The sequence below is a fragment of the Crocodylus siamensis genome, chromosome 1 (assembly GCF_052110815.1).
Source record: "Crocodylus siamensis isolate JL-2025a chromosome 1, ASM5211081v1, whole genome shotgun sequence".
Classification (NCBI taxonomy): domain Eukaryota; kingdom Metazoa; phylum Chordata; order Crocodylia; family Crocodylidae; genus Crocodylus; species Crocodylus siamensis.
The window spans coordinates 214,666,378-214,691,165 of NC_143395.1; the positions used below are offsets into that span (position 1 = coordinate 214,666,378).

The window sequence follows — 24,788 nt, forward strand, 5'->3', positions numbered from 1 at the left end:
TCCCTTTGCTCCCAGGTTCAATAGACTACAGTTTCCCTTTTCTTTTTATAAACTGCCTGAGATCTGAAATGGTTTCATGCAAGTCTTTCTATGGGAAAACACCCATAGCACATCTCAAGGCAGTATTGGGGATAGTCTTATATCCTGCTTCTTTGTAAAGGTATTCCCTCCTGCCCCCCTGCATGGTCTCGCAGACACGCTTCTGAACTCTGACCCTTGAAAGCCTCTGCTCCCTTGCCCTCATGCCTTTGCTCACCTCTCTGATCAGAATGACAGCACTTTGCAGTCACTGAAAAAATGACACAAGGTGCAGTGTGAGAGAGAGTTGGGCTTCCTCATGAATCCCTCATTGAGTAATATCTGATCCTGCATTCCTACATGGCAAGTAGTAAAGATGGAAACTTGATGGTGGGTGGACCTATACAGTGTTCTTTATGCTAACATTGATGTTCCCCAGTTTGAGGGCTGAAACAGCTCTCAGCAAGCACACTAGTCATTGTGCATTTTGTGACTTAGATGCAGTATCCACTCCTTGGAACAGAGATGGCAGTGGAAATCAATTGAGGACTATGACCTACACTGTTACGATTAATAATCCACTCTGTGGCAAGTTCACAACAGCAACAGAAAAGCAGGTAGTGTGTGTGCGAGTATGTCTCTATGACACTCTTGTCTTCACAAACTAAGGGGAAGCTTCACCTCAGAATCTGCTAACTGGACTGCAGAATTTAGGAGTTTGAATGTTACTCATGAGTTACATTTGGTATTTATGAAGCAGAAATGTCATCCTTTCTCATCTTAAATAATCAGCTCTTTAGTAATGCCTTCCATCTTCACAGAAGATTATGCCCCCTCCATTCTACCTCTGTCCTATGGGAATAGGCAGTAATATTATTTATGGGTGAAGAAGCTATGGCTACAGGGAAGTGACTTGATGAATTACTTTAACAGTGAGTTAGAGGCAGTCAGGGATAGAATTTAGGAAAGAGTGGCACCCAACCCTGTGTTCAGGGATCCAAATAAGCAGTGCTCATCCTTCAGTCTAGCAATGTGGAAAAAATGGATGTTTGGTATGGGAGGGTGATGGTCAGTTTTTGCAAACACTTTGGGTTCTTCAGACTCTGACACTGACTTATTTTGTTTTCTCCAACTTGTCCAGAGTCTCTCCCCACTTCCAGGAATTTTTAGACTGGCTGGTCTACTGGAATGAAGAATCCAAAGCCCACAGGAGGAAGAAATAAGCATGTGTATTTAAAATGTCTTTTTCTCGTTTGATGGGTAGATCCTGCATAAACAGAGCCATAAAGGACAGTCTTACCTGGTAGATGCTGAGGTGTTGACGCACGATGTTCCTTATCATGATTACTTCTACACTGTGAAAAGATACTGTATCACCCGCACAGCCAATCAGAAATGCAGATTACGGTGAGCCAGAGCAATAAATATATGGAAGGAAAGACTATACTGTAGGAACTAAAATTTTTACTGAAAGACTTGCCATGCAGCATGGCAAAATTTAATTCCTTTGCACAAATGTCTTCTTTTGAACTGTAATTCCACTTGGGTGAAAAGTTTTATATAGTAATGGTTCTTTTTGTACCATATTTGCTTACTGTGAACTAGGAGAATCAGAGGAAATGAGGGTTAGAAGGGACCTCAGGAGGTCAACTAGTCCAACCGCCTGCTCAAAGCAAGGCCATCCTCAACTAGATCATCCCAGCCAAGGCATTGTTGAGCCAGGTCTCAAAAACCTCCAAGGTCCACCACCTCTGTTTCAGTAGTTTACCACCCTCCTGGTGAAAGTGCTTTTCCTAATATCTAACCTAAACCTCCTTTGCTGCAACTTGAGACCATTGCTCCTTGTTCTATTATCTGCCATCAATGAGAATAGTTTAGCTCCATCCACTTTGTAACCCCACTTCAGGTAGTTGAAGGCTGCTATTAAATTCCCCAAGTCTTCTCTTTTCTAGACTAAATCAGCCCAGTTCCCTCAGCTTCTCATCAGTCATGTGCTCCAGCCCCCTTACCATTTTTGTTGCCCTCTGGTGGACTCTCTCCAATGTGTCCATGTCCTTTCTGTAGTGGGGAGCCCAAAACTGGCCTCAGTACTTCAGTTGTGGCCTCATCAGTGCAGAATAGAAAGGAATAATCACTTCCCTCAATCTGCTGGCAGTGCTTTACTAATGCAGCCCAGGATGCCATTAGCTTTCTTGGCAACAAGGGCACACTGCTGGCTTATATTCAGCTTATTGTCCACTGTAACCCCCAGGTCCTGCAAAGCCATTTGGTCCCCAGCCTGTAGTGATGCATGGGATTTGTTCCATCCTAAGTGCAGGACTTGTTCTTATTGAACCTCATGACATTTCTTCTAGTTCAGTCCTCCAGTTTGTCTAGGTACCGCTGAATCCTAGCCCTACTCTCCAGCTTATCTACTGCTTTCCACAGCTTGGTATCATCTGCAAATTAGATCTGGTTATTTTAGTAACAAACACACCAGCTTTGCCCTTCTGTCTTGCAGGTCCAACCTAGCTGTAAGGGTGAGTCTGGGTTTTAATCCTCCTTGAGCATTTTAAATAAACTGTTCACCAAGGTTCGGTCAGTAGACCTGTGCAGGTGCTCAGAAGCAGAGGGTTGCATAGAAATCTGTCTGCAGAATGTTTTTATCATGGGTATTGCTGGTGGAGTTTCATAGATGGAACTAACAGTGGAATGTATTCCCCAATGACGTATATTCCTGAAGATGGTGCCCAAGAGAGAAATGAGCTTGTGTGACACAGATTCTAGGCTGATTTTTGGAGTCTGGGAGGTCTCTGCCCTTTTTTGGAGAAAAAAGTGTATGTGTGCGCACATGTGGTATGAAAAAAATATTGAAATAAAGGAACATGAAGCTTGAAGATGCCATCTGTATTCACTTCTCAGAGTTGAGCTAGATGCCATAAGATTAAGTCTAGTATCAGTTAAACTGAGCACTGCTATGCAGAAAAGCTTGGTTGGATTTCAGTCTGTGATTTGTGGCCCTAGCAGGTCTTAAAGGGTGAAGGCTTGGGAAATGGAATGCTTTGAGTAAGTCTGCTTGCTGATTTGAGAAACAGCATTGACCGACCCAGAAGGGGGATCCTTTTGATCATGACCTCTTAAAGGGAAAAGGATATTTGGTTTGAAAGCAACTTGGGCAGGGTGTATGTGAAAGACAGATAGCAGGTGTTATAATGCAGGATTATTTGTTGAGGTAGTAGAAAGGTTGTTTTTGCATTGGAAAATGCTTTTTTTGTCAAACTGATGCTTTTCATGCCAAAACCGGGAATGTTATCAATAAAAAGATATCCTTTGAGGTTGAAACACTCTGTTATGACCTATTCAGAACAGAATTCTGACTTATTTTATAATTAATTGTACATTAAGAAAAGCTTCAAAAGTTTTGCAGAAAATATGACAATTCTTTGCTTTCACTTTGAAGCAGAAATGAAAATTAAGTTCAAAATGAGGCAATTTCCCATGAAAAATGGTACAGGGATCAGAATTTCCATTCATGGCTCTTCTGGAACCATGTTTCTTTCGTAACATTCCAGTGTGAGTGGTGTGGATGGCAGCGCCTTGACTCCTTATACTCGTTGTTTTGGATTGTGGATACAGGTTAAAAGTGTGTTCCTGGTAAGCAACAAGAACCTTGCTACTGGTGTTTTTATAAGTGATGCATTTTAGGTTGCCTTACCATTCTGTTTTGTTATATTGCAGGGTATCTGCAGATGTGAAATACAAGAAACAGCCATGGGGCCTCATCAAGTCTGTAATTGAGAAGAACACTTGGGGAGGGATACAGGAGAATTTCAAACAACTTGGTGAGGGTTTGTCTTTTTTTGGTAAGAAAGGGTGATAGCAGCAACTATGTGAATCAGTCATGTAACTGTACATTTACTTCTAAGAGGGTGTGAGTACAGGATTTTGTCTCCTACAAGTGAAAAGTTTTTCTCCTGACTTGGGGGTATAATAAAATTGGATTGCAAGGGCTCCCAGAAAAACATTCTGAGCAATAGTGTTGTGTTATGGGGGTATATACACCTAGGAAGGTATGCAGAACAGAAACATTCATTAACTGGGTATTGAATTTTTAAAGAATTTTAATTGGTGCTCTGGTTATGAGAGGAGATGGCCATACTTGGTACTCCTTAGCATGTTTGTCTTGCTGGAGAAATGTGTATTTCTTCCCCCCCAACCTGTGATCACGTAGAAGCTTAAGTGATCTTATGTAAATTTACATGCATTTCCATGTAAATTTACATGCATTTCCAGAAAATAACACCATCATGCCTCATCGTCTGTTGTATCCTCCATCTCAAACAGACAGTGTGAGTGTTTCCATTTTAAGAAGCGAAGGGGGAAAAAAACCTTTTATTTATTTATTTTAAACTGTAGAATCAGATCTGCTAATGGAGGAGTATGCAATAAATCAATCTCTAGAAGATCCCGGCAAACTTGTTGCCATCAGACGACGACGACGGACTTTACACCGGACTATGGGGGAGTTGCTTCCCAGGCGTTCATCCCAGCATTCCTCAGGAGATGTACTGGAGTCCCAGGGCAATGCAATAGGTGGGTATAACTAGGTGCGACAGGAGGGCTGAGGAGGGGGAGGGAATGTGCCATGGCAGCTCCTTGTCCAAACTGTGCATACTAGAGAGGATGCTTAATCAGTAATGGAAGTTAAATGCAATGCTGATTGAGTTTACTAAAAAGCTAGCGGTATTTATTTTCTATTACTAATCCTCCAAATCCTATGTGTACAAGCTTTTCTGATCCCTTTGCTGTGATCAGTACAGGGAGAATTCAGGTCTAAGCTATAGTGCATTCTGCTCCAGGAGAATGCTAAACGTGGTACAAAGCCTGCATGGGCCAGGGTGAGAAGAGATTCAACTTGGAAGGGAGAAAAGTGGGAGAACCCTATTTTAAGCATGCTGTTGGTGGAGGGGGAGGAAAAATAATTTGATGGTTTTGAATCTGCAGACATGTACCTGAGAACAATTACTTTAGTACAGGTGCCTCCTGGTCTCATCACTTATGTCTGGTTTTCATTAATCTTGCTCCTTTTTTTTTTTTTTTTCAATCTCTTGTCTGCTTCAGTGATTTCTGGGGCACTGATGCTTTTCCTGCAGTATCTTGCTCCTTACAAACCAGTAGGCAGAACAGATTGACTTGAAAGTGCACATGGTGTTCAGTAGCTACCTCTGCAGAGATGAGGAACATCTGTGCTCTGAAGCATGCCAGAATTGCTCTGAATTGTATGAAGCAACTTTTTAAATCATAAGCACTGAACCAAGAGTGCATGCTTCATGCCAGGCAAAAGCCACTGGAGACCCAGGAGACTTTTTGGGCTAGCACCATATGTAAATATTTTGTCAGTGTAGGCCAACTTCTACATTTCCAGTGTGTCCACCAGTGCTCCAGCTGTCCAGGTGAGCGCCTCTGCCTTGGTATACAGGGCAGCCTGAATATATATGTTCCTTTGTCAGGTTAGGAAATCTGAATGTTAGAAACTATTTTAGAGATTGGCTAACTTACATGATTCTAGGTTGACCCACCTGCAGTGGTGAATGATACTCATTACATCTGAGATGATGTGCATGACACTCATTGAATTCAAGATGATGTGCACACTGTGTCCTACCCCTACCCATGTCTAGGTCCCCATGCCTACAGACAGGGAGCTGGTTTTACACTCACTTGAATGAAAGTGATTTCTTCAGGAGGATGGTTACTAAAACCAAGTTGACTTGGGGATAGACAGAGGAAAAAACTGGAGTGATGACTGGGTAGGTCAAAGTGAGGCAAGTTTCTATTGGGTACTGCTTTCTCCAAGGTAGGAGCAGTATGTCACAGTGCTGCTTAGCAAGTAGCAGAAGAGATTGCTATGTGAACCTGTCTCCGTCAGCTGATTTCTCCCTTAGGACAGGTACAAAAATAGCTTTTGCTTTGTGTCCAAGTGGGCACGTGTAGCATGTTGTATGCTTCAGATGTCAACACGTATACAAAGCTAATCTGTGCATCCATCAGGGACTGCCATCTAATTTAGTTTGCATTGTTGATTTATATTCTTAAATCAGATTTAGGCAGATTAACATTGAGCATTTTCTAACCTGGTCTCTCTTCCATGCCCTGTAGGAAGGAAAAGGGCTGCCACAAGTAGGACCACAGCCATCATTGTGGCAATGAGTGTCTTGTAAGTACTCCCTGATGCTAAACCATAATTGAATTGATGATACCTGAGAACTTGATCTTGGTTATGGCTGTACAGAAAGGTGGGAAGTGGAGATGGGATAGACTTCATAAAGTCCAGGAGTTGCCAAACTGTTGGCACATGGTCCATCCACTGCAGAGTAAAGCTTTTTGTCATCTTTGATTGCAAGGGACTGTCTTTCACGTGTCATGCAGTGGAATCCTAATACTTTGTAGGGTTTCTGCACAGTACTGGAACACACAGTTTAAATACCTGAGCCACAGCTCTTGGGTTGCTGAAGTGTAGGTTGAGGGGGTAGGGATGGGAAATCCATGGGAGGATTTGCATGTTGTGTTATGTGCAGAATGAGAAGCTGAATCATTAGAGTAGTCCATCCTCCTGCTTCTGTGGCATAGTTTCTGCCATTTAGCCACAAGGTTTAAAAATCTCCAGTGATAGGACACCTTAGCCACTGCCATCAGTGGAGACTGTCCTACAGCTTAATCTTACTATGAATTTCTTGAGTGACTTTATGTTTATACATGACTTTCTCATGCATTTCCCTGAGGACTTGTTCAGGTGGCATTCTCTCTTCATTTTAGCAGTTATATGCCATCTGTTACAGAAACAAAATGGTACAGCAAATGCTTAACTGATTTTTCTTTTTATTTCTTTACCCAGCTTGCTGCTCCTAGTTTTGCTGAATGTGACACTGTTCCTCAAACTGTCAAAGATTGAGCATGCAGCTCAGTCACTCTACCATGTCCAGCTTCAGGAAGAGAACTCTTTAAAGCAAGTGAATTTCTGTCTGAATTTTCCCACTTTCTAGCCTTAATATCAGAACCAGATAAAAATTGACCTGTGATGCAGGGGGCAAATAGACAAAGGTTTTGACTTGTATTTATTTCTGCAGTCCATGGTGGTGTCCAGCAAATGACTGTATATTGCCTCACTGGATTTATTTCTCCCTCACCTGTTTTGGAATTAGCTAGCTCCAATCTGCATATTGTACTCTGCCCTACATCTCTTCTCCCTTCCTGGAGACTTTCACAGAATTGCAGTCTCCAATTTCTATTGGTCCCGACAGGGTCATTGTTTAATAAGCCCCCAAAATAGGAGTTGGGGGAGAAGAAAATGGAGACAGAGAGAAAAGGGTTGAGAGAACTAAATGTGTTTATAGTTTTGAAGAAGAGAAGAGTAAAAGGTGGGTGGATCGGGGGAGGAATGGGGCATGATAGCAATTTTCAAATACTTGAAAAGCTGCCATAAAGAAGAGCCAGAACAATTGTTCTTCCTTGCTGCAGAAGGCAGGAAATGAAGTCATGGATATAAACTTTTAAAAAGAAGATTCAGATTGAATCTCAGAAAAAAAACTTCCTTACTGTCAGAATGCTAAAATAACAGAATAAGCTGTCCATGGAAATCCTGGAATCTCCTTTTATTGGAGGCTTTTAAGATAAGGATTTGTTGGGGATAGTGGAGGAATAGTGTGTCGTCCACTTGGGCAGGGGATTGAACTAGGTGGACCTTGAGAGGTCCCTTCCAACCTGATGATTCCATGAAAGGTCAAGATCCATTTTTTCTTTTCTTTTTTTAAAAGCTTCCAATCTGGAAGCATGAAGTCATTAAATGCTTATCACTTCCATTGTACGTTACAGTTTCAAATCCTGAACATGCAATCTAATTGAAATGCAGGCTGCTGTTTGCAAATCCACTTGATATTCTTAGTAATCAGGCTTCTGAATTTGACTGAGTAAATGCTCTGGGAACTGGTGTGCCCTTATAAAACAGGATTTTTAGAGCTGGACAGGGCTGATATGCTAATGATCTTATGATGCTGTTGGTTACTCCTCTTTCATTTGTGTAAATGCAGACTTTGACATCTGTCTTGCTTCAGCTGAATTGGATTATATTAATGGCAGTTTCCAAATCTACTTTGATTTTGAGGAGAAGGGGAGAGAATGGCTAAGGGGTTCAGGCCAAGAAGGACCTTTGCAACCCAAGACTGGCAGAAATAGATCATTTTCACTTTCCTTCTGATGACAGATGTTACTCCAGTTTTAAAGTCTGAGGGAAAATGTATTGGTGGGCATGGTAGTCCTTAGTATGTTTTAGGCAACAGATATTAAAAGCTAAGCTTTTAAGAAAGTGGTCACATGGGGCCAGATCCTATTCTACTTATTAGGCATCCAAGTGAACTTACATGCATATGTGCTTTTCTGTTTCGCTCTACTTGAGTTCTGAAAATCCATTAATGCATCTACTTTTGTTACATATCTTCATCTTAGCTTTAAGACTTGAGTCACAACAAAGCAGTGAGGAGGAAGTAGAACCCACTTTTTCAATCAACTAGTTTTCAGCAACTCTAGCAGAGTGAAATGAAATCTCATGTAGGTGCCTAAGTCCACTTATGTGCCTAAGAGGTGAAATAGAATCTGCCCTATAGTTTCACATAAGTATAGATAGTTTCATACAGTTCACACTACCGGTTGCCAACAAGAACTGGCACAGAACAGTGATCATTGGATATGGATGAGCTAATGTTCCCTGAAACTGAAGATCTTGTTCTCTTTTCAGCTTGGCCCCTGATGTGATATCCAGAGAAGAAATCCCTCAGTATGACAAGGAACAAGTTCAGCATGTGAAGGGGGTATTGCGGGACTCTATTGCAATGCTTGAGCAGGTAGAGCTCCATATTCTCTCATGGACTCTCTCCCCCCATCAATGCAATTTTATTGCCTTTTGAGATCTGTGAGAAACAAATGGGTCATTTGAAAAGGGTTTAACATCCATTTGAAAGAGTATCCTGCTCCATGAAGTAAAGAAAGCATGCTGCAGTAGCACAACTTCAGGAAGAGTATCATTGCAGCAGTATGGGCAAAGAAAATGCAGTTGCATCTTTGCACCTTGCTTTTCCTTTGGAAGATGCTGCTTTCTCTTCCTATGCACAGTGTTTCCTTCCCTCAGCACTACATATTTCCAGAGATGTGGCAGTAGAATAATAAGTCCTTGGAGTCTTACAGTCACTTTACTCCTAAGAATTAGAAATGGAACACACCTATTAAAGAACATATTCCATTCTAATGCCAGGGCAGGAGTGTTCCCTGTACTCCCTTGAAATGAAGCAAGCCATCAGGGTTGGTCACTTCCTTTGGGATGACTGTTCCACAGCTTGGTAATGACAAATGTGGGTGTCTAAATTTACTTTTGCAAAAACATCCAATAATTTTTATAGTTCTACTTGCTTGGCACAAGGGAAATCCAGGCAGAAATCCAGTCTGCGAGCACAGAGAATGTTAAGAGCTTGATATGGATCTGCTTGCAAATGGCTTTAAAGGGAGTTTAAGGAGGGAAGCTTAAATTTGCTTTAGTTGGACCTAGAAATCAAGTCCTGGCAGAAGGAACCAGAAGCTGCTGGATTTAAATGACTTTAAGAAGATGGTAAGAGACTTGAATAGAGAGTGAAAAGTTTCTTGCTCTAAGGAGTTACCTGCATACTTCAAGATAAATGAATTCAGACTGGATTGGCTGCCTTCCTGATAGCAGTTTGTGCTGGAGTAATGACAAACCTGACTTCCTCTCAGGCTAAAACCTTGCTAGCTTTGCTCATTGAATTTCTAGGAGGTGTAGGAGGACTCTGAGCAGTAAATTCTAGTGGGAAAACTTTTGTTTTTTGCTGATGGGATGGAGTAGAGATTAGAGCATCACACTGACAATGGTTTAGGCCCATATTTAAACTCTTTCTTGATACTGGCAGTGCTTTCCAGTGATACCCTGATTTCTAGCTTTCCTCCCTTGCTTTGAGGAAAGTAATAGTGAGGCAGCCTCCTGTGTGATCTGGAGTCCTAAGATGACTTTACTACCTTCTGTTTAATTTACAAAAATGGTGCCAGTCTTCCTGGTGGATTATGATGGACAAAGAAAGATCAAGTGTCCATGCCCATTTGGTCTGTCAAGAATTTTTGTTAATTCATATAAGGTGGCATGGGTATATTTATAAACCCTGGACAAGTTAAGATTAGGTTTCCTTTTTGTATGGCTTCATCCTCTTGTCTGCAAGAGGACTCAAGGGACAGTACTAGACAGTAATTTCTCCCTCAGTGGCTTGGCACTGTTCCTCCCCCTACCCCCCTCAGATTTTCCCTATACCATCTTATACTATCTTACACAACAAGTGTTGGGTTTGTTTTTTTTTCCCCTCCCTGCTCCTATGAGATGGAGGCTGCAGATTTGTTGCTGGGTCGAGAAGCAGTTGTTCACTGAGGAAAGGACTGAATCAATTGATTCTGATTTTGTAATCTGTAAACCCTCTGACTTGAGTTCTATCACCATTTTCTAGCACTTGTACAGAAGTTATGTTTGTGATTGAGGGCACCATGGAGGAGCATGTAACTCCTATTCTCCTCTTTAGTACCTCACTTTTCCCCCACACTCCCCGGGGAGAATGAAGATAAAATAATTTTGGGCCTGTGTCTTACTACCTGCCTGTAAACTGCTGCTGCCCTGATATTACCTACTTCTAGTACAGCTGGAAAATAACCTTTATTGAAAGAGGATAGAAATTTCTTACTCTTTCCTTCCCTCTCCCCTTTCTGAATCTCCAGTGTCTGCTTTCCGAACTCTCTGCCAGTGAAACAGTAACTAATTCCAAACTGTGAAGATGCTATTTTAAAGAGCAGGCAAAATGAAATATTTAAATGTATGGAGCGTGAATGTTAACTACTTTTCTGATCTGACAAAAATCAGCACTTTTTTTCAAACTCCCCTCTAGAAGTCCTGACACATTTTAAATCCATATTATATCTTATCCTGTATAAGTGGCTAGTGCCTCAACATACAGCAGGAGGCACTACTGTAATGCCCACCTTGTGGTGGGCTTACAGTATTTGCCTTGTGCAGGAGCAATATCAAGAATAAGAGTGGTGTCACTTATTTCTTCCAAGTAGCTAGTGCAGCTTCAGTATAGTTTAGCAGGGTACAAATGCAAAGAGTTTAGTAGCTGTATAGAAATGATGATCTATATTGTGGATTGTGCTTGCTGGGCAGCTAAAATGTGATTTAACTACAGACTACTGTTAATATGAAGGGGTGGCAGGGAATTAATTTGACTGAAAAAAAAATTAATAATTGATGTTCAAGTTTTTTTATTATTGTAGCCTTGTAACTTAAGTGTTTTGGGTGGCGGGGGTTGTATCTCCACAGCTGAAGAGCTCCCTTTCTCTGCTCCAAAGAAGCTTTGACAACCTGAACAAGACCCAGAATAGCAAGACTGAGAGTTAACCTCACAAAAGCCTACAAAAGAATGAAGATGCGAGGGGTGGGGTTGGTGAGGTTGGGGGTGGACATTCTGCTGTCTCAGGACTTTTTTTTTTTACAATTTTTGCTCAGCAGGTGCCTCTAATAAAGGTCTCGGGATAAAACAAGGTGGATTTGGATCTCCCCTAGCTCTGAGAAACCTTCCTCAGTGTTCCCCTAAATATGCCTTTTGTTTTTTCTTGTGAACAGTGCACAGCTTGGAATTCCCTAGTGTGAGTGAGAACTTTTTGTACTGTACAGTAACTGTGATGTGCAAATTACAAGATGAAAACCAACTTTGGCAGAACAGTGTTTGTATCTGAATGAAATCTAAACTTCGGCTTGATATGAAGAATCTTACTCTGACAGAGAGAAATAATGGGGTGGTTTGCACCTGCAGGATATTTGTATGCTTCCTCTGATGCATCCTGTACAAAACAAGACACCATTTTTAGAGGGCTTTTCAGTTTCACTCGGCATCAGCTGAAAAATTCCCTGACTTTTTAGGTCTATCTCTGTTCTAGCCCATTTTCCCCTTTCCTGTGCCACACCAGTCCCCAAGAAAGGTTTCTTCTCCTCTCCTTTTGTAATTCCTATCAGAGGTGATGTTTTCTTACCTCCTGGCCTAAGCTTTCCCAAATGGCTTGAGTGGGGAAACTGGAGGAGCATTTTGGTCAAGGAAACAGTGTTACCAACTTGGCGGTCTTTTCCTTTCTCTTTTTGGTGCCTTTTTCTTGGTCTCTTTCTTTTCTTTCCTCCTTGGTCTCCTTCTTTTTTTTTTCTTGGTTACAGTCTGTCTTTTCTTTCTTATCACGTGGGTGTTTCTAGAATAATGCCAGATCTACATTACAGAAACAGCTAAGTGTAATCATCTTAGGCTGGGCTGCAAACAAGTTTTTTGTAACTTTATAAGGATGGGCTTTCATGCCAGTATAGACTTTGGTGGGGAGGAGCATGACCAAGATGCATGTAATTTCAAATACAGGTTTCCCTCACTTTATACAGGTTCTGTATTTGCTGTTATGCGATGACCCTTCTTATACCAAAAATTCGTTGTATGCGAGGTAGATTTAGTGTGGTGGAAGGCCGCAGTCAGCTGCTTTGTGCGGTGCATTGTGGGAGTGACGTGCACCAAAATAGTTTCCTGTGTGGATCTGTGCTCTTTGTTTGTTGTCTGTGAAGTGTCTCTGTAGTTGCCATCTCCACTATGGTAACATTCACCACCACCCTGTGCTTATGTGTCCTGTCTGCTGTTGGCGAGTACCAAAATTGTCTTGTAAAAATGGTAGAAATGGGTCTGGGGGGTCAGTCGAAGTCTTGGAACGTATCCCTATTTGTTGCATTGTAAAGTGAGTTTCCTTTATGTAAATTCGAGTTGTACATGTGTTCCCGGAAAATGGTGCATAGCATAAAGCGAGGGAAACCTGTATGTTGAAGATGGCTATTTTATAACATAGGCAGGGCCACTGTTTTCTTCACTAGTGTATGTTAGGTTTGACTGGAACAAACCTGTTTACTGACCTGATGCGTAGTATAGTACTTGAATTCTTTTAAAGCAATATATCCGGTTGAAACTTAGGCCCTCTTTTAAATAACATATACATTTCTCCCATAGTCAAGGTTTATCACTGTCCTCTCATCCTCTCACTTTTAATTCTTTCCAGTGCAGATAAGATTGCTTAAGTGATTTTAAAATTAGAGTAATTTGGCTATAATTTATATCTAAACTAACAGAGCTGCGTTACAACCTTATTGTCCTAGGATTCTTGCCAGGTCTTCTGACAGGGCTATAGTTGTAGTTAATATGAAGTAGAAGACATGGCACTGTGCGGCCGTGGAAGTGTGAGCTCAATGCTGTGCTCCGTATCCACTCACCGGAACAGGCCAAGTTGGTGACACTTTTTTATTAAGGTATTATTTCCTGCTGTTGCTATATCGGTGTGTCCTTTCGTATGTGGGTGGATATTAGCAGCTATGTTTAGCAGCTAAGAGGCGAGGCTGCGGTTTGTCAACCATTGCTTGAAACATTCTGGCTTGTTTTTTTGGCCATACGTTATACATGCATGCCAATATGTTGTCACTATGAAGAGTGAAACAATCTGCTAGCAATTTTTATTGATCAGGAAAGATTTTTCTTTTTAACTGCTCTCCTTCCCCTGTACCTCCCCCCCCCCCCCCTTTTTTTTTTTACAGACTTTGGAATGTGCGCCTGCTTCTGTCTTTTTTTATATAGAAGGTTGTTTTAATAGATTTTTTTTTCTCCCTATTATAAGTTCTTCCCAGAATGGTAGTGTTATTTGGGATGTTCTTGTTGAGGAGCTGCTGCTGCTGTTCAGGTCAGTTTCCTAGGTGTCTTTTGAATGTCATTAATGGAGCCATTGTGTGGCCTAGTTTACACTCAGCTGAATCTTTTATTTTTGGGTTTTGTTGTGTTGTCTTTTTTTTTAACAAAAGTGGGTAACGTTACAAGAACTGTATCTGGAAGAGTTTTGTGCATGGCTGTTGATCCACTTCTTGTTTTGACGCAAGAGGCAGCATCCATACAAAAGCAGTTATCTCAGTTTAACTGGATCCATGAAACAGCACACCTCGTGTGAAGAGGCAGGGGGTCAGCTGTGGCAGGCTGAAGTTGGGGCAGAGCAACACCATGGAGACGAGCTGGTTGGGAGACGCACGAGCTTTCGTCATTGCAGCCACCAAAGTAGGTCGTTGCTTACGAAAGGCTTGAAGGTGCTGCCCTGCCATCTACCTTTTAGACAGACCCCGACTCTGGAAGGAGGACGAGGGTCAGTTGGGGGTGGCCATGAAGAAGGCTTTAGGTAGGGAGAGGGTGAAGCCCTGAGGGGCTACCTCCTGGAGGTGGGTCAGCATGGCCTCCATGCACAGGGGCCTGGGATTGACCCCAGTGTTGTCAGCTCTCATTATTTTTGGCATTAAAGTCTACGCTTCGGGAATGTGAGTTAGCTCTTTCTTTTATATGTCCTGCTGGACTCGGTGTGGCGTCCGGAGGAAGCGCCAGGGGCAGAGGCCTTGAATTCTGGCCAGGCGTGGGGGGGGCCCTTGTGACGTAGCTCTGGCTGGAATGTGCCCCTGTGACGTAGCTGTGCCTGGAACGTGCCGGCCGGGATACCTATGTGACGTCGTTGCGCAACAAACTGGCACCCTCTGGGCCCCCCCCCGCGGTATAGCCCCCGCAGCCTGACACTCCCCTAAGCTGCCAACTGTTGCGTTCGCCCTTCAAGCCGGCTTGTGTGACGTCACAGACGGCCCAGTCCCGCCTCTGCAGCGCTAGCATTGGCCCGGGCAGTGCTCGGCGTTCGGATGGGCGGGGCGGGGACGGGGCCCGAGCCAATCGGCGCTTCCCGTGCGTTCCGCGGGGCGCGGCCTGGGTGGGGTGGCCGGGCAGAGCGGGGCCATGGCCGGCGGCGCGGGACGGGCTGGCCGCGGCCCGGAGGAGTCGCTGTGCTGCTGCGAGTACGTGGCCCGCGGCGGGGAGCGCGCGCATCTGGCGGCGGCACTGTGCGACTGCCAAGACCTGGACGAGGGCTGCGACAGGTAGGGGAAGGGGCAAGGGGAACGAAGGGCAGCAGCAGGCAGAGCAGAAGATCAGGCAGGCTGTGTGGGGCATGGAGCAAGAGGGAACAGGAGATCAGGTGGGGAGCAGGAAGCAGAGCAGGAGGTCAGGCAAGGCTGCGTGGGGCACAGCAGAAGGCGGTGTAGGAGATCAGGCAGGGACGTGAGGCAGGGAGCAGCAGAAAGAGGAGGAGATCAGGGAAGAAGTAGACAGAAGAGCAGGAACTCGGGGAGCACAGGGCACAGTAGAAAGCAGACCAAGAGATCAGGTGGAGAACTGAAAACAGAGCAGAAGATCAGGTAGGGAACATGGGATGGGGAGTAGAAGGCAGCAGCAGGGTGTATGGGGCGGAGAGCAGAGCCAGAGGTCAGGCAGGGAGTGTGAGGCAGGGAGCAGAAGGCAGAGCAGGAGATCAGGCAGCCTGCAGGGCATGGAGCTGTCTGCAGGAGATTAGGTGGGGAGCAGAAAGAAGAGCAGGAGATCAGGTAGGGAGCATGGGGCAGGGAACAAAGCAGCAGCAGGTCAAGCAGGGGCATGAGACGGACAGAAAGCAAGAGATCAGGCAGGGAGCAGAAAGAGCAGGTTGGGCAGGGAGCACAGGGAAGCGTATCAGGCTGGGGAGGGGGATCAGAGGGAGGGGGCAGGGCTAATTTGTGGTACGCCTTTGCAAAAGGCTGGCTGCTGCCGCTCTAAGCAAAGCCCCATGCCCCACTAGCGTGGCGGCTGGGCGATGGGTGCTGGAGGGCAAAGCCAGCCTAGCCCCAGCCCCCCCAGTTCTGCTTCAGGAGGTTTAGGGTGGTAATGTGAGGCTGCTGGCGTTGGGCTGGAGTCTCTCTGCATCTGGAGGCCAGAAGCCTGCTCCCTTGGGCTACTGAGGTGGCCCTGGGGAGTGGGAGGAAAGGGCTGTGCTGGTCCTCTCCTCCAAGACACCCACCAGTTGCTCTGAACAGGCACTGCAAGGTGACGAATTGGCTGTGAAAACACCCTTGCGTTAGAACTGGTTTCTGGATCCAGGTTGGGTTTGTTAAAGTTCACGGTTGGAATCGGACATGATGGAGACTAGGGGAAAAATGGGGATCTGGTTTTAATAGAGCAATAACCTTGCATTGATCTTTTTAGAGAGGGTTTTTTTTTTTTTCTTCCCCAGAGGCACAGTCTGTGTCCCAGAAAGATTAAATCTACAGCAGAGAGACTCAGGCTGTGGAAGTGGGGAGGGATCTGTGGCATGAGAGTTAATGTGAACCATTTACAAAGCACTGGAGCCTCATGGTGTTTGCCAGGTTTTGAGGAGAGGCTGAGCTCCGGGAGGAGCAATCAGCACAGAAATGTTCTCTTGGCTCTGGAGTGGGATGTGAACAGATGCCTGTGCTTTCCTCTAACAGGTTGCTGACGTGCAGATCTCTGCCCCCGGGAATGCTGGAACGAATCGCAGACACTGTCTCAGACCGCTTCCGCATCCCCTGGTTTACAGGGGCTGTAAAGGTCAATGTCAGCCTCATCCCCCCTCTGGTCTTGCTGCCCGTCTTCCTCCATGTTGCAGCTTTGCACTTCCTGTTGGCTTTTGTCATCCTGACATCCCTTCCTATCGTGGTGCTGTGGTACTACTACCTCACCCACAGGCGGAAGGAGCAGACTCTCTTCTTCTTAAGCCTGAGCTTGTTCTCCCTGGGCTACATGTACTACGTGTTCCTCCGGGAAGTGGTGCCCCGGGGCCACGTGCACCATGCTCAGGTGGCTCTCCTCACCTGTGGGCTGGTTCTCATGCTGGTGGCCTTGTCTCGAGCCAAGAGAGACCCTGGCTACCTTCCCAGCTGTACAAGCAGTGACAAATCACCGTGTCAAGGCAGCACCGAGTTGCCAAGCAGGAAAGTCCTGGGCATTGCCAATGGGCTCCAGGGAGCAGCTGGGCCTGGTGTCCCCAGCAGCCGTGTTGTGAACGGGGACACCAAGGGCTATTCCCGAACACCTGCTGAGGGATCCGCCGAGGCAAAGGAGGACTGGTGCCCCAAGTGCCAGGTGGTTCAGCCAGCCCGAGCTGGGCACTGCCGGCTGTGTGGCAGGTGTGTACGGAGACTGGACCATCACTGTGTCTGGTAGGTTCTGTGAGCTGCTGAGATGGCTTTTTGTGGTCTCTGGTCTGCATGACAGATCAGGCTGCTTCTAGCGAGGGACTCAGACTTTCCTTTCTATATTCAGAGCTGTTCTTTGCCCCATATGAGGTGACCAGGAGCCACTGATGTAGCAGACTAGTGTTTGGTCTCTACACCCTTCTTTGCAGGAAACCCTTCAGCTGTCACCGAGAGCTGCACTAAACCCTCACAGTGGGATTGGACAGAAGGGACATGGGCTTCTTGCTGCCTTTCCAATGTGCTCTGAACAGGAGCAGATGTGACCTGCTCAAGTGCCTGCAATTTGCACTGCCCTGGGAGCTGCCTTAGTGTTACTGCAGTAGAGGGGAGAGCGTAAAGCACAGGCACCTCTGACAAAGTTGCCACCTCCCTCTCTTAGGGCCCCCTCTGTCAGGCAGTCTGCAGTGTGTGGATGACTCCCATAGGAGTCCTTTGTATCTAGATACCATGGACCTAGATGAGTGGTTCCCAACCTTTTTAGACCGTGGACTGGAAGTGACCATGGAAGCTGCAGTCCAGAAATGACCGGCATACTGCGAAGCAGCAGCCAACCTTTTTTTATACTTGGTAAAAAAAATTGGGCTACTGGTCCACAGTATGCTGGTCACTTCCAGACTCGTAGATGAGCAGCCAACCCTTTATGGCCCAGTTACAGGGCTGTGGCCCGGGGGCTGGGAACCTCTGACCTAGATCGCTGCCCAAGGCCCATAAACGATTTTCTTTGCCTGTTGGCTGTTTATATAGATGCACCTTGGAGCCAGATTTCCTGACAGAAGAGAATGAGGGCGATGCAAAGTATTTAACCCCTTCCTTTCTTTGCTCATTGGAGGATTAACAACTGTGTTGGGGAGCAGAACCACCAAGCATTCATCCTCGTACTCTCCTTCTTCCTGCTCACTGCTGTGTACGGGATCGTGCTGACCCTGAACACCATCTGCAGAGGCCAGGCCACATTCTTGGCGCTGTTCTACTGCCCAGGGGTCTATTCGGACTACAGGTGAGAAATCTGCTCTGGGCCAGGATGAGGGGTGGGGACTTTAGGCTTTTCCTGAGAGGTCGTACTGTGGAGCTCTGCTCCCTTTTCTCCTGCAGCTGCTGAGAGGTTGCCCCTCCATCCCCTGTGGTCAGCATCATGCCAAACATCCCATGTATTTACCGTGCCACAGCTCCAAGCAAGCACTCTGCTCATTTTACAGATAGGGAAGCTGAGGCACAGTAAATTTGCTGGTGTCGTATAAAAAAAGTCTTTGGCAGGATTTGAAAGTAAGTCCCCTGTGCCTTAAACAACTTGGTCCTTTCTTCCTGCTCTGTCCTTTCTCCCATCCTCAATGTGTGAGGCTTCCAACCCAATGTTTTCTCACTTAATTCCTTTATAGTCCCTGCTCCTAAAGTCCCAAGCCTTTCCACCATCCCCCCCACAGCCTTGGCGTCTTCACCTTGGCTGGCTGCATCTTATCATCCCTTCCCCTTCTTTCTTAGTTTGTCAGTATGTGTGTTCCAGTATCTCCTAAAACCTTAGAACCAGATCAGGTTTTCAGTAAGCTAAGCACCTAGGAGGAGTTAACCCTAAACATCTGTGAACTTAGCTTCAAAGGGCTTATGGTCTGAATAAGAGGGTGTTGGGGGCAGGAGGATTGGGTTGGAAGAATGGAAGGAAGTAGTCAGGGTGACAGTTAGCAAAGGAAGTACCAGGCCCAAGTTTTGGTAGGGTTTTTAAATGTGTGGTGTAGCTGGGCAATGCCCAGGAAGTAGGGAAGAGAAGGGTTGATTGGAATGAGGAAGAAGTTGTAGGAAAGGCTGTGAGAGGGCAAGAGAAGGGTGTTGCCGTGACTAGATCAGAGTCCAACACAGATGGAGGTGACAGTGGCTGGTGCTGGCTGCCGCCAGGTGGGGTGGGACCTTTCTGTTTAGGATGACAGTCAGGTAAGTCAGGTGTCCTGGTTCTTCTCCCTGTTTCCCCCCATGACTTGCTGTATAACCCATGGCATATAAGTTCACTCCTGTGGGCATCCGTGTGTCCACCAAGAAGGACGTGGAGTTAATACCCCTCTCTGTGGGAGGTGGCAAAGGGGCTGGCCTAGTAAGAGAGCACTGGGCTGCACCGCAAGGGCACTTGGGTTCTACTTCTGGCTGGGCCACTGGCTCCAAGTGCCTGTGGGCAAGTCGCTTCACCTGCCTGTGCCTCAGTCTCCCCATCTGTATAATATGGGTCCGAGTTTTCCTGCAAAGAGCACTGTGCGAGAGCAAGGCATTGTTTCACCTTTGCCCTGTGTCAATTTAACTTGTGATGCAAATGTCATTGCATTGTTATGGAGGGTTGCTGTGAGGTTTTAATGTTTGGAAAGGCCTGGGCTCATCGGAGGCAAGGGGCTGCAGAAGAACAACACCTGGCTGTTGTAAGTGGTGAGGAAAGGGGTTGAAGGGTTGTGTTACAAAGGGAAAGCAACTGTGCCAAAACCTAAAAGGCTGCCATCTCCCATCTCTCTTTCTCTGTCTTTTATCCTTGCTGCCAGTTCTGCTCTGTCGTTTACCTGTGTGTGGTACTGCACCATTGTGACGTCTGGCATGGGCTACATCCTCCTCATCCAGCTGCTGAACATCAGCTACAATGTGACCGAGAGGGAAGCTCGGATGGCTCTCCGGGACAACACTGGGCGTCGACTTTTGGGCGGGTTGGTGGTAGATACGGGTCAGTATAACCGAGGTTTCCTATGCAACTGGGGCCAGTTCTTGAGTCTGGGGTCACCTGCCCCACTGCGCTGTGCTGAAGACATTGTGTGAATGCAGCCTTCCTGCTGACCACATCGACTTGCAGTGGAAGCGAATGCTGCCTTCCTTCCACTGGGCTCCCAACACCATTCCATCCTGGGTTGACTTGCGGGCTGCTCATATCATCAGCGTCTAAAGAGGCACCGAAAGGCAGATGCTTCTCACAGGCTGGCAGCCAGCAGCAGGTAGCATAACCAGTTAAGCCATACACACAGACTGTGGGGTTGGGGAGAAGACACCGTCCTTCTTTCCTGCTTATCTCCATCATAAAGTGATTTGTGCACAAGGTTCACCAGGCTGGCACAGGACTTAGAGCCCGGGGTCTGGCAGGTCTGCACTCGTGCATCAAGATCGATGCCATCCAGTGCCGTACTTCAAGGCCTCATTGTAGAGGTCAGGATGAAGTCCCTTGCTGTTCCTCCCGCCCCTTTTTCACCCACATGCAATATTTTGCAGCTGAGTGGATGCCTGGAGCTGAGAGCAAACCTGCCCACTGCCTGGGGTAGGGTTTCAGATAGCTTGGAGGATATTTAAAAAGGGCACCATCTAGTGGTTGCTTTTTTTTTCCTGTTGGACCCCTCCCTTCTCTCTTGTGCATCATTCTCCATCTTTCCTTCCATCCATCCGTGTTAGTGCTTCTGTTAAGTGCCTTTGTGAGCAACACAACTCTAGGGTTGTCTGAAACCGTCTCGGCTCTTAGCCTGCCAAAAAGTGTTATTCTGTCTCTGTCTGTGACAGAGTGAGAAGGGAAGACCAGTCCCATTTCATGCAATAGTCCTTTATCATCTCTGTGGCTCCCTGGGGAGACTGAGTTAATCCCAGGACTTGACTTGACTTCCTTGAAATATTTTTAGCTCCGTTGGCAACTTCAGTCATCAGAGAACTGGTAAATATTTTCCAAGGAGGAAAGCTGTCAGTTACTTAGGAACTTAGTAAGTAGTATGTTGTAGCTGTAATGGACCAGGGAGATGACAGAAGCAAGATTTGTGACATGAGATCATTTCTTTTCTTGGCCCACCTTGTAGAGATGGAAAGATGACATTTTAGGCTAGAAGTGTTGCGTCAGGACTGGCAGAGCAAGTCACATTCCAAGCTAAGGACAAGCAATTAAAATAATTGCTTTAGTTTAACCAAATTTGGTTAATGAATTTGACCATGTGAAAAGGAGGGGGGGTGTTAGTCAACCGTGGGCCACTTCCCTCAGGTGGTAAAGTTCATGAACAAAATTCTTCTAACATGCTTTCTGTTCTTAGTTCCCTCTTGGAGCGTGACTGCCTCTGCCTCTTCCCCAGACATGATGAAGTTTGCATCCTATCTCTCCCAACTGTATAAGTAGGTCTAATAAGTAGTTCTGGAGAGGAGCTGATCTTTGAGGGTGGGCAAATAGTCCCTTGTCTGATGATGCTACTGCCTTTATAATGACCTCTGTCCTCATCAGGAGGAAGTGTGTGTGTAGAGGGTGGTGGTGGTATTGGGGTTGTCTTCTCCTGATAGCATTGTTTCGATCCTTCTGTTCTATGATTTGCGGTAGATGGCTCCCCATAGAAATTCTGCATTTTTGGCTCCTTCTCTTCCATTCATTGAGAACTTGTATGGGTCCTGATAATCAACCTGTTTCTCAAAAGAGCCACAAAGGTGAGAACAGAATGATCCCAGAAGCAGGGCCTGAAGGAAGGACCCCAGAGGAGGCATCTGAATGAAAACACCAGCTTGGTGTGGTGCTAGATGATCTGATGTCTTGCTTCACCTGCACTTCCTTGGGCTCCTGTTTCAGGCAAAATGTGTGAGCTGGTGCGTTTTCAATCGGTATGTGTATGTTTATGAAACACCTTCATAATTTGGCATATGTGGCTAGAAAAGCCCAGGACTTTAAGAGCAAAGCAGTACCAATGAGCTGAGCAGAGCTGAGACGCAAGAGTAGAGATGGGAGGAATTTTGCTCTAATTACTAATAAATGTCCACTACATTACTTAGTTACCTGTGCTGGAAGATAGCATGGGGCTGCTTGGAGACTGGAATTTGGCACAAGAGGCTGTCCCTTCCAAACAGCTGGTTAGAGGCCTTTGGTAAAGAATCTGGAGGGCCAAGTTTGTCTTACTACTGTAACTTTGGCCCCCAGAACTGTCAGCCCAACACCTTTCGCAACCATTGTACGTACTTGCCAACACACTGCCTAAATTAAGTTGAAATAATGACACTTTGCACTGTTGTGTTCCTTGTAGCAGCGTGTGTGCTTTCCATAACACAGAGGTAATTGGTGAGTCTTAGCAGACTGCTGCGCTTGGAGCCCAGAGATGTGGAAAGAGCTTTTATTTGATTTCTTTTTTTTTGTGAATAGTTTTCTCACTTCCTTCCTCTGACTGGGGATGACCCAAGGAAAATGGAGACTCCAGCCCCCTGCTGATCCCTGATGCAAAATGAAGATCAGTTGCACATCTCGTGTTAATCCCTCCAGCAGCTAGGAGGGGCTCATTTCATCAGGGACTGGAAGTCAGCCCAGGGTCATGCTTGCATCAAAAGCTTTATGTCCATGCTAATTAGCTGCAAGTGTTTCCATAGCAAGAATGTGTATAGAGGGGGCCTGCTGGGATATGCTGAAATCAAGGGGGAGCCTGTAGGGAGGGGAATCTTTATGGCACTGCACTGATCTCTCTACCTTGGCTCGACCAGCAGGGAAGTAGTTTGGCACACCTCTTTCCTGTTGGGACTTTGGAAAGGCTTGAGAGAGAGATGCCTTCTGAGCCAAAAATTTTAAAAAGGTACTTTGAAGCTGCATAGTTTAGAGCACAGAATGGGGGGTGGCTTCTCTCAATCAAATGGGGGAACCAGTGCGCTGGTTTGTATGCACAGCATCCTTCTGTAGTGGGAATCAGAACTGCCTGGACACAGCCTGGACTTTTGCAGCAGCAGATCTGTGGACTCTCTGTATGGAGCAACAAGGCCATAAATTGCACCCTGTTTTTGTTTTTTTTTTTTTTTAATGGCCACTGCCTTGTTTACAATCCAAGCCTTTCTCTTGGAAGATTACCTCATGAATGCCTTTTGGAGCTGGAAAGCACAGTCTGAGCAGAAATAGGCAGAAGAATGTGGCCGCATTTCTGATTGTTGGACCTTCCTCTGAATACCCACAGCTATTAGCAGCAAGTCAATGAAGGGCAACTACCCCACAACGTTGGTAGGGATGGTGGACCGTCTCGTGTGAAGAATGCTATGTTTTACTCATCTTGTCTTGTTTGACCCCATGTGGCCTCACTGGTAGCAGAAAGCTAATATCTGGTACGGTGTGGTGGGATATCAGGGATTGGCTTGGGGTCTGGGAGGAAAGGGCAGCAGCATGAGACTAACAGCCTGTTGGACCACTGTGGTGTAGTAAGCTGGGTCACAGAGGGAGGTTGGCTGGAGAGGTGGGCTTCAGGGTGAGATCAACTGATGCTCAAGTAGAAGCTCCTCAAGGCAAGGTCATGCTTTTGTCTGAAGTATCATGGATACATGTATAGCAATGAAGAAATATAGTCCATATATAGTAATATAGGCCCTTCAGAGTTCTTCCTGTGCAGTGGCGGAATTTAAAGCTGTTCCAAAAACCACCCCCAAACAAACCAGGGAAGGACTTCAGCCATTTTTTTCCCTTTTAACTTGCTTTTCCCCCATCAAAATGTTGGAATGGATGTTTTATCCTCCCCCCACCCTTGAGGCTTGTACTGTTACTCTGTGGTGGGCATTGTGCAGGCCAGGGTGAACCTGAAAGAGCCAAGACTCTCATAACACTTGCCTACTGTTGTGGTATCCAACCCATGCACAAATACTAGTGCCCTATTGTTTGGTGAGTTCAGTGCTGCTGATGCACTAGTTGCATGTTGTGAGCGATAATTTGGCATTCTGCCTTAACTGTGTCTTCTCAACCATGTGTTTGTTCTGTGGCAGACACTCTTGTAGACCAGTCCTAGGACTGTATGTAACCCATCCCCACCACTTAACCTTTAGAGTTTTTTTTGTTTTTCAAATGACAGAAGTCACTGCTGACCAAGAATTGCCACTGCCAGTGATTCTAAACACATTTCTGCCTCCATGCTGTAATGGTGCTTTTATTTTTTTCAGTGTAGATTGTTTCAAGTGTCTTAACCTCTTACAGCAAATTTTATTTTTTTTCTAGAGTGGATACTACCTGACTGCCTAGTACCTTAAGAAAGTCAATGAGCATATTATTGTCTATGAATGTATATTGCCTTATTAGGGCAGGAAGCGTACATGCGTTTGTGTATGTGTGTGTTTGTGTGCAGTCATGAATGTGTGTTCCTTCTACTGTTTTCAGTGAAGCTGTTGGTTCCCTAAGACTTTCTTCCAGCCCCAGGATGTTTGTAAAGGGATGATTCTGCAAGAAGCAGATGAGGTTCTTCCTGAAATTGCAAATTGGACTTCTCAAGAGCTTGTGTCTTTATAGAACTGTTTTTAATGATACAGTGAAAGATACAAGATCTACAAAAATTGTTTCTACTGAAGTGCGTGTTGGGTAGGTTTTTTCCTCCCTAGGTTTTGGGAGGATTCCTAACATGAAATGCTGTACGTGTGAGCTTTATTGAAAGAAGTGTGTTATGTGTCCACTTTGTAACATGGCCAGCATGTTGAGATGGATGCAGTTCTGATTTTCAAATAAATAGTTATCTATTATCTATGGCATGGTCTTGATTAATATACCCTCTATTACAGGGGTCAGCAACCTACAGCTCACGGGCTGGATCCAGCTGGTTTGAGCAGTGAGGGATTCTGCTCATGCTGCAGCCAGGTTCCTGGGCCTTGATAGAAGGCCCTG

The 24,788-nt window shown here is 45.6% G+C and overlaps 2 protein-coding genes across 4 annotated transcripts in view; both read left to right on the top strand.

Moving 5' to 3' along the window:
• Positions 1-11,994, top strand: part of LOC149874122 (protein Aster-C-like) — a 35,306-nt gene extending 23,312 nt beyond the window's left edge. The window contains exons 6-13 of the mRNA XM_090031589.1: positions 517-635; positions 1,283-1,425; positions 3,736-3,839; positions 4,414-4,590; positions 6,157-6,214; positions 6,893-7,003; positions 8,789-8,894; positions 11,414-11,994. Of these exons, the coding sequence (XP_089887715.1) occupies positions 517-635; positions 1,283-1,425; positions 3,736-3,839; positions 4,414-4,590; positions 6,157-6,214; positions 6,893-7,003; positions 8,789-8,894; positions 11,414-11,491 (896 nt within the window). The 3' untranslated portion in view covers positions 11,492-11,994. The remainder of the gene's footprint in view (positions 1-516; positions 636-1,282; positions 1,426-3,735; positions 3,840-4,413; positions 4,591-6,156; positions 6,215-6,892; positions 7,004-8,788; positions 8,895-11,413) is intronic.
• Positions 11,995-14,904: 2,910 nt separating this feature from the next.
• On the top strand, positions 14,905-24,646 carry ZDHHC23 (zDHHC palmitoyltransferase 23). Of its 3 annotated transcripts, none has more exons than XM_090056488.1 (4): positions 14,905-15,061; positions 16,463-17,173; positions 18,039-18,206; positions 19,723-24,646. In XM_090056488.1, the coding sequence occupies exons 1-4, from the start codon at positions 14,922-14,924 to the stop codon at positions 19,988-19,990; spliced, it is 1,287 nt and encodes a 428-aa protein (XP_089912614.1). In that variant the 5' UTR covers positions 14,905-14,921; the 3' UTR covers positions 19,991-24,646. The 3 variants fall into 3 exon arrangements, with proteins under 3 accessions (XP_089912614.1, XP_089912624.1, XP_089912630.1); XM_090056498.1 differs by having other exon boundaries at positions 16,463-17,140; XM_090056504.1 differs by having other exon boundaries at positions 14,912-14,980.
• The last annotated feature ends 142 nt before the right edge of the window (positions 24,647-24,788 follow it).

Excerpts from the sequence above, each read along its gene's own strand:
- ZDHHC23 (XM_090056488.1), top strand. The coding sequence starts at position 14,922 with ATGGCCGGCGGCGCGGGACGGGCTGGCCGCGGCCCGGAGGAGTCGCTG. Across the intron at positions 17,174-18,038 it reads CTGGACCATCACTGTGTCTG|GATTAACAACTGTGTTGGGG; the intron begins GTAGGTTCTGTG and ends TGCTCATTGGAG. Across the intron at positions 18,207-19,722 it reads GGGGTCTATTCGGACTACAG|TTCTGCTCTGTCGTTTACCT; the intron begins GTGAGAAATCTG and ends CCTTGCTGCCAG.